We start from the raw sequence: 8503 nt of genomic DNA, 5'->3' as shown, positions 1-8503 counted from the left end.
GCATTATATCAAGTCAGGTTACTTTTTCAGTCTCCCATAGGGACAGGAACTGACCCGGATCTCTTTGATGCTGCTGTGTATACCCCATGGCACCCAGGCAGGGCTCAGGCTGGGGAGACCTGGTGGGGACCAAGCAGTTGCCTGATATAAAGACACAGTGATGGCTGTGGAGGCTTCGCATCTCTAGCCCAGTCAGCTGGATGGCTGAAAAACATTTCAAAATTGCTGTAAGAAAAAAACCACTTCCAACGTGTGTTACCTTGGTTTTATTAGGATGCTATAAAGCATTGTAATCAAACATTGTTATAAAAGTATATCACCTATTTGAAAAAAAGTGACTTAAAAATGTTGCTATGGCATGGTGTCGCTCACCTGATAGGAGCTAAAAATGAGCAGTATGGCTGTCACTCAAGGCCTGGAAACATAGAAACGAACATTTTCATAGGAAATAAAAGAAAAATAAATAACTACCAGCAATTGTGTAAGAACAATAGGGAGCAGGTGGGTATTGATTAGAAATCTTTTGGTTGCACATGACAGATACCCAAACTCAAACATGTTTTGTTTATTTGTTAGTTTTGTCTTAGCAAAAAGAAAAAAAAGTGAGGGAGAAGAGGCCATAGAAAAGACTTTTCTGGTCATTGGAAAGTTCCAAAATATGTTGGTTTCAGGTGAGGCTTGATCCAGCCACTGATCAACACTATCAAGAACTTGCCTTTCCTTATGTCTTACCAATGCCTGAATACCTTTGTACAAGTCACTGATAATTCTAAAAATTCATCTAGCTTCCATTCTCCATTCCTAATCAGAGATCAATATTTTTGGAGGGAATAATTTCTCCCCTAGTGTCTTTGATCTTCATGAGAAAGTAATTCCAGGTACCTGTCTCAATCTCTACTGAAACCAAGAGAAAAAGATTTTGCCCCTCCTGTGCTCTTTTCTTCCCCAGTCCTAGAGCCATGAGAAGACACATGAATTAAGCTTAGTCAGATAGATGCTCTCTCCTGAGACTTTAGAGCTTAACCAAGGTCCACAAGGAAGGAAGAAGCAGAGGGAAGGCCGTGACAGAACCTTCTTAAAAAACATTTACCATATGTCCCAACCTTGCAGCAAGGTCTTTGCACCTTCCCACTGTCAAGCCTGGTTCAACATATTTAGTCAACTCTGGGAGCCCCCAAAGCATTCGCCTTTGCTCAGGATGCATAGGTCCTGCTGCTTGCTTGGCAGAGCAATGAAGACTTTCTGGGGATGGCCACTGGAGGAGAGCCTCCCTTCCCGATGTCCGTGTGTACTGTGTACAGTATCTTATGATGTGCCCTTTCCACATCACGTTGCTGATTTAAACACCAGACAGAGTTCCCCGAGAATGGGGGCCTTACCTATGCTTAGCCCAGTATCTGGTCAATATTATACATTTAAAACAATATGTTCAATGACATAGTTGATGCATGAATCTCCTTAGAGAGAAAAGACATGCTGGTATTAAACAATTCTAAATTTAAGGCAGTGTATTATTAAGCAGAAATCATAAAGGCTCTTTACAAAGTGGGTAACTGCCACAAAAAATAATTTTAGGCTGTTTTATAGGAGGTTACTACATATTCTTTGAGGATCTATATACCTGTCAGGACAAATCTTATTTCATCCTTGAAACTTAATCTGGAGCTTTTTCGTAGCAGATGGATATCTCTCTAATAAGGGATAAATATCCATTTTACCACCCGGAAATGCCTCTGATGCTTAGGTACAGGCCTCTTCCTAAGTGAAATAGGTTGGTTTTAGTCTTCCAGCATCACTCCAGTCACCAAGCCCTGGCTGATGACTCCTCGTGGATAAAGATGTGTTTGGTCCTGCAGGGTGAGCTCTGAGCTCAATGGGGGTCGGCCCCTGCCCTCTCCCTCTCACTGCGGAGTCATAGCCTCATCTAGACCCGTTGTGGATGGGCCCGTGGGGAGCCATTCTGGTGAGTATGACATGGACATATCTTTGGGGAGGATCATAATTCAACCCGCTATAGACAGATAAACACACACACTTCGTAGCTCTGTCCACAGTAAAGGCCTAAGAGCAGTGACACTTGGACAGCAACAAGCACATCTTTGTATGGTACTTCCACTGTTCTGAAGGTCTGTGACTGTTTAAAAACACAAGTCAGGAGTGACCTTCAATTTTAGTAAACGGTCAATTGCAGGATATAATCTGAGGAGCTGCCCACAGCCATCAGCTAGTTTCCATACATGTTTATCATTGTTTCATACTTATTAGAATGTATTACATTTTTGTAGCACTTTCACACATTATTTATTAAGCAATGAACTCTATAAAGTTGGGGACTAAATCTATTTCGTTCATCATTCATTTATCTAATACCCCGAACAGTCCCTGGGACACAGTAGGCACTCAATAAATATATACTGATTGAATGAATGAATGAATGAATGAAGCTAGCTTGGACTAGAAGAAGCATGACCTTTGAAGTTAGACAGATCTAGGTAAACTGTCATCTCTCATTTCCTAATTGATCCAACCTGTCAATCCTGAAGGAAATCGGTCCTGAATATTCATTGGAAGGACTGATGCTGAAGCTGAAACTCCAATACTTTGGCAACCTGATGTGAAGAATTGACTCTTTGGAAAACACCTTGATGCTGAGAAAGAGTGAAGGCAAGAGGAAGCGGACAACAGAGGATAAGATGGTTGGATGGCATCACCAACTCAATGGACATGAGTTTGAGTAAGTTCCAGGAGTTGGTGATGGACAGGGAGGCCTGGTGTCCATGGGGTCACAGAGAGTTGGACATGACTGAGTGACTGAACCAAACTGGACCCCACTGGTCACCTTCTCAGCCTAGTTGAGACAGCAGCAAGACTACTGGGTTTGAATCCTGGCTTTACTATTTCCTAGTTGTGTGATCTTGGGCAAATTGCTTCAGTTTCCTCATCTACAAAATGGTAATTATTAATATAATAATAATATATTAATAATAATATACTTTATAGGGCTGTATAGGGTGTTATGAGTGGCTCAGATGGCTTCACTGCAGAATTCTAACAGATGTTTGAACAAGAATATCTTCTAGAATACAGAGGGAACACTTCCCAGTTCATTTTATGAACCTGACACCAAAACCAAAGACACTAAATTAAAGAGAACAGACTAATTTCTCTCAAAATTGTAAATGTAAAAATCCTTAACAGAATATTAGCAAAGAGAATTCAGCAACACGTAAAAAGAATTAAACCCCGTGACCAAGTGGGGCTATTCCAGAGATGCAAAGCTGACTCCATATTTGAAAGCAAACCCTGGAGTCCAGCATATTGTCAAGCAGTGGCAGTGGTGTCCGGGAGCCTCCACGGAGCAGGTCCGGGAAGAAGGTGTGTGTGTACTCAGTCGTGTCCAGCTGTTCGTGACTCCCTGAACTGTAGCCTGCTAGGCTCCTCTGTCCACGGAATTTTCCAAGTAATACTAGAGTAGGTTGCCATTTCCTAGTCCAGGGGATCTTCCAGACCCAGGGATTGAACCTGTGTCCCTTGCCTGTCCAGTACTAGCTGGCAGATTCTTTACTACTGCGCCACCTGAAGGTGAGGCCAAGCAAACCCTGTGAAGTGAAAAAATGACTTAACACACATGGCTTTTGTTCAAAAAATAAAGTGTTGCACTCCCCACATCAGGTGACACCTGGCTTGTCCACCTAACGCTTGTCTGTTTGAGGGCTTCGGACACAGAAGGCCCGGGAACAAACAGGAGGAAGGTTGGCTTGAGGCTTCAGATGCTAAATGGGACAGTCCAATTTCCTAAGGTCAGTGTGACCCCAAGTAGAGGGTTCAGGAGCAAAGACGGCGCTCCAGGCAATAAGCTGGCACTTGAAATATATGGAAACCAACTCTGAATTTTTTTGTTTAGAAACTTCATATTTACACTTTGAACCACATCCCTATAAATTTGACTTTGAAAACATTGAGCTGGTACCTTCCCTAACCTATACCAAAGGTGGAGATAGAGACTGCTAGCTAATAAATTTCATCTCTGTATGAAATATGTTGTTACCAGACCCTCCGCCTGGGGTTCATGTCATAAGAAGAAAAAGTTCCCAGCTGCCCCTGGGAAGTCTCTGAGCATCCATTCAGGACAGAAAGTATCCTGCTCTCGGCGCCTTGCCTGCAGCCCCTCGGCACTCTCCATCCCAGCTTCTGAACAAGCTGACCGCCTCCTTCCTCGCTATGGAGGCACAGCCCTCAGCACAGAGCTGCTCTCGCCCTGAAATCACAAGTGCTGAGGACTTCAGCTGGGAAGCAGCCCTCAGCACTGAAGGGTGGGAATTGGAGGGTAAAAATCCCAGCTCCCGCTTCGCTGGGAGGAATAACTCCAGCAGGTTCTTCACAAAGGTTAATATGCTTACAACTTGGGAATAGTAATAATACACAGCTCCTGACTCAGCAAGCTGGAGGTGGGACGATTCTGCCTTTATAACAGAATCCCAGGTGCCCAGGTGATGCTGATGCCAATGGTCTGGGGACCACACTTTGACTCTCCTACAAGTGCTTTCTGCAGTTTTCTCCCAAACAAACTGCTTGCTCTCAAATTTCTGATGGAGTGTCGGCTTTGAGGGCAAGCACTTTTTTTTCTCTTTTCTTATATTTCATGTTCCTTGTTCTCAGTTTTCTCAGAGCCTGACCACTAACTTTGCAATGTGACCCAGGGTAAATACCTCATTTCCTCATGTCCAGAATGAGGGGGTCTGACTATCTCGTTTCCCTCCCACTCCAACATCCTAAGATGTTCTTATTATTCTAGTGATTATCATATTCTCTCTACTCTTCCTGAACAGCTCTCCTGCTCTTGCGCATGACCTTCTAAAATCAAGCTGGCTTCAGAGCCAGCTCATCTTCAAAAGATGTCTCTAAACAGAAATGGGAAAATGGAAGCCTTTTCTTCAAACATAATAGCATAAGTCTTTGACAGATAAAGGATATAGCAAATGTTCACACATGCTGATGCTATTAAAAAAAAAAAATAAGAACAGTAGTTTCAGGCAGAGGCTATGAAATTGAAAATTGGTGCAAAACCAACAAAAGCTAAGAAACCATAATCAAGACATCTTATTAGGAGATAATACATATAACAAAGCATAATGATGGCTTTGTATACTTTGCCTGCTTCTTTGGTCATACATTCCTAGACATACATATACAGACACATGCTGTCCTTTTCCAGATAATCATTTTGGAAAGTCAAGTATGCATATAAAGCAAGTACATACATATTATTATGTTAGTCACTGTTTTTTACCCCAAACAATAAAACCCAGCCTAATCACATGTTTTATTTCCAATAACTTAATACATTTTCTAAAATATTAATAAATGAAATTCACACATGTAACTGTTAGGCATTGCTGTGTAACAATTCCCCAATCACAGTGACAGACAAAAATAAGCAGTCAAATCCCATTCAGGCATCTGCATGTCTGCTGCATGGCTCAGCTTCAAGCTGCAAGTCTGCAGGTCGGCTGGAATGGCTCTGCGATACGTGAATGCAGCCCGGCACCCAGATGCTCATGGGGCAGTGGCTCAGGCACAGCATCTTCTCACTGCAGAGGTCAGATGTCCCTAAAAATAAGGGCTAGGTTCAAACTGGTACACCGTTACCTCCTCACATGCTATAAAATCCAAGTCACATGGCCAAGCCACACACCAGTAAGCGCCTCCTGTGGAGTTATCAGTCGATGCAGTGAGTATTTGCTGAGTAATAATCCAATCTGCCAAGATGCTATAAAGAACTCTAGAGGCACTTTCTAATGAGGAATGATAAAAGTGGTAAAAGTAGTAACACTGTTATTTGAAAATCAACTTATAAGGAGACCATCCTGGAAGCATAAGTTTTAATTTGTTTAAAATAGTCATTTTATAGAAGTCAAACTTCCTACGTACCCAACTGAATGCATCCAATTCTTAAGTTCATGTGGGACAGAAACCTACCCACAGGGGATCCTGAAAAGCTATCAAGTCCATGTTTCCTTCATTCCTCTCTTATGTTAAAAGTGCTTTTAAAAAAGAAGCAAAATTACTAGAATCTCCATTCAGATGCTCCAAGTTGGGGCTTAGCAGGCCGTCTGCAAGGGATGAAAAAGCAGCACTGATTTGTTGGAGTCGATTAGACTTTGTAAGTCAGGAGTCCTGAGTTCAAGTCAGGTGCTCAACTACCTTAACTTCCCCTTCACATCAGCTGCCTGCCTGACACATCCCTCCAGGCACCCATTTCCTCACCCCTGAATGCCCTCCCAGATGCAGCCAGTCCTTCTAATATCACATCTGTGGCTCTACAATATGGTGTAGGTTTTCTGGTGTCACTGTTTCCTTAATGGGGAGTGCTTTGTAGAATCACTGATTTCAGCTCTAGAAAGCTTATGTGTGCTAAAGGTTAACAATGAGAAATCTCATTTAATATTCTAGATTCTCTCATCAAGAAGAAATTCTTTTGGGATTTGTTGAGCTCATTTGTAACCCAGCAACAGTTTATTCTCTACATTAAAATCAAAAGGTTGCCTTCCCTTATTGGGTGACTCTGATATGCCAGCAAAAATCAGTTCCTCTGTTTGTTTGCCTGTGGGGTAATTTCATAACAAAATGATGAATAACAGAGGGGCTTTTTTTGAGCCATCATATTATCCTAAGAACCAGAAGGTGGATTTTGAACTAGGGATGGGAGGAGTGATTGCCCACCCCACCTGGCAGTGTACAGCAGAAAAAAAGAAAGAAAAGTCAAATACTTTAAAAATCAACTTCTAAAGCGAAAGGTCTACATTTCTCTTGAGAAAATTTAACTAATTAATTATTAACTCCCCATCACTTGTCAAGTTCTTCAGGCAGACAGTAACCTCACTATTTTACCTGGCAAACACCCGTGTCCCATTAGCCAGGCACACGCCCGTGAGTTTGGTACTTCATCTCACTAATTCTCTGCACAGTCCTCTGTGCACTTCATAGGTGAGAAACCCGAGCTGGCTCCAGCTTTGCCAACCTCGGTCGCCCCAGATTCAGTGAAGAGTTCCCTTTCACTCTCCTCGCGACATTCCTGGCCCCTTAAATCTCACCTCCTGGTGCCGCAGGGGCGGGATGCGGGCTGGGGACAGCGGCTCAGTGCCCTTTGGAGCTGGGGCGGGCCCGGCCGGTGGCCAGGCGGCGCCCAGGCCCGGTCGCTTCGCACTCTTGACGAGCCATGGAGCTGGAGCGGCCGGCGCCCGCGGAGGTGCGCATGAGCCAGGCCATCCAGCCTGCGCACGCCAACCCCCGGGGCGAGCTGAGCGCAGCGCAGCTGCTCAAGTGGATCGACACCACAGCCTGCCTGGCGGGTAGGCGTGCTGGAAGGCGGGTGTAAGACCAGGGAGACCCCGGGTGCCGGCGTCCGGAATGCGGGAGCCCTACTTGAGGGGCCCAGTGTATGTTGGAGAGGCGAGTGTCCGGGATGGCAGAGAGTGCCTGGGAAGTGGGCTGGGATGTGGAGATGCAGGATGGCGGGTGTCAGGAAGGCAGAGGTCAGGATGTCAAAAGATCTGGGGCAGTGGGGTGCGGGTCTGCACCACCCCAGGACCCGGAATGGATAAGGAGGGAGCAGGAAGGAGAGGAAGGTATTTACAGAGTTTTAAGCCTTGTGCAGCTGGGAAATAGTGATTGAGATTGTTTATCCAGTACTGGGAAAATCCTGGATCAATGGTTCTTAAACCTCTTGGTCTTTTATCCCATTAAATAAGTGAGGCCCCAAGAGAACTTTCATGTGGGTTCTTTTTTATATGCATACTTACCATATGTGAAATTTTTAAAAATAATTCTTTTGAAAATAACAAAAATCCATTACGTATTTTTATTGTAAAATAACTATTTTCAACAAGAACATAAATGTACTTAGAGAAGTGGTATTGGCTTACATTTCTGCAGATCTAACATTTAGTTTAATACATCACCCATCTCCCATATCTGCTTCTGAATTCAGTTTGTTGCCTTCCACACCCTCGTGTAGTCTGCACGAAGGACCTTTGCACCTGCTGTTCTTTTTGCCTTTGCACTTTTCTCTTGGCCCTTCCTTGCATTCCATCTCCACGAAACATCATTTCTGCACAGCAGTCTATCCTAACCACCTGCTGTACCCTTGCACGCTTTCATCACTTTGTCACAACACCTTTTCCGCTTTCCTTCACACCGCTTAACACAATCTGCAATTATTTTGTGTATTAGTATGTTCACCTTTGATTTCCTGACTGGCCAATTAGCATTTAAACTAAAGCTAGTTTTCTAATGGTTACTATGCACTAAACAAAAACCTCCTGATTATAAGGATGGGTAACTGAATGGATGTGTCCAGAACCTGCAATCTTATTTAGGAAGCCAGGCTTTGCATACGATACTTAATTGACTCAGAAAATGTACATTTTAAGTAAACTATGTTAGGATAAAATATTAGAGCTGGGAGCTTAAGATCACGTATCCCAGGATTCTTATTTTACAG

At 43.6% G+C, this 8503-nt stretch overlaps 1 protein-coding gene and 1 long non-coding RNA gene across 6 annotated transcripts in view; one reads left to right on the top strand and one right to left on the bottom strand.

The window, feature by feature from the left end:
* Nucleotides 1–3096: 3096 nt before the first annotated feature.
* LOC139034457 (uncharacterized) lies at nucleotides 3097–7183 on the bottom strand. The gene is made up of 2 exons (XR_011486978.1): nucleotides 7095–7183; nucleotides 3097–5610 (listed from the first exon to the last, which is right to left on the bottom strand). It is a non-coding gene; the product is annotated as an uncharacterized lncRNA (long non-coding RNA).
* ACOT12 (acyl-CoA thioesterase 12) overlaps nucleotides 7119–8503 on the top strand; it is a 41751-nt gene continuing 40366 nt past the window's right edge. For 3 of the 5 annotated variants that reach the window (XM_070465763.1, XM_070465767.1, XM_070465766.1), the window contains exon 1: nucleotides 7119–7352. In XM_070465763.1, the coding sequence (XP_070321864.1) occupies nucleotides 7220–7352 (133 nt within the window). In that variant the 5' untranslated portion in view covers nucleotides 7119–7219. Of the gene's footprint in view, nucleotides 7440–8503 lie in introns of all 5 variants that reach the window. The other 2 variants (XM_070465765.1, XM_070465764.1) reach the window with 1 other exon arrangement.

This window comes from Odocoileus virginianus, chromosome 3 (assembly GCF_023699985.2).
Source record: "Odocoileus virginianus isolate 20LAN1187 ecotype Illinois chromosome 3, Ovbor_1.2, whole genome shotgun sequence".
Classification (NCBI taxonomy): Eukaryota; Metazoa; Chordata; class Mammalia; order Artiodactyla; family Cervidae; genus Odocoileus; species Odocoileus virginianus.
This window is presented reverse-complemented; position numbering and strand designations above follow the sequence as displayed.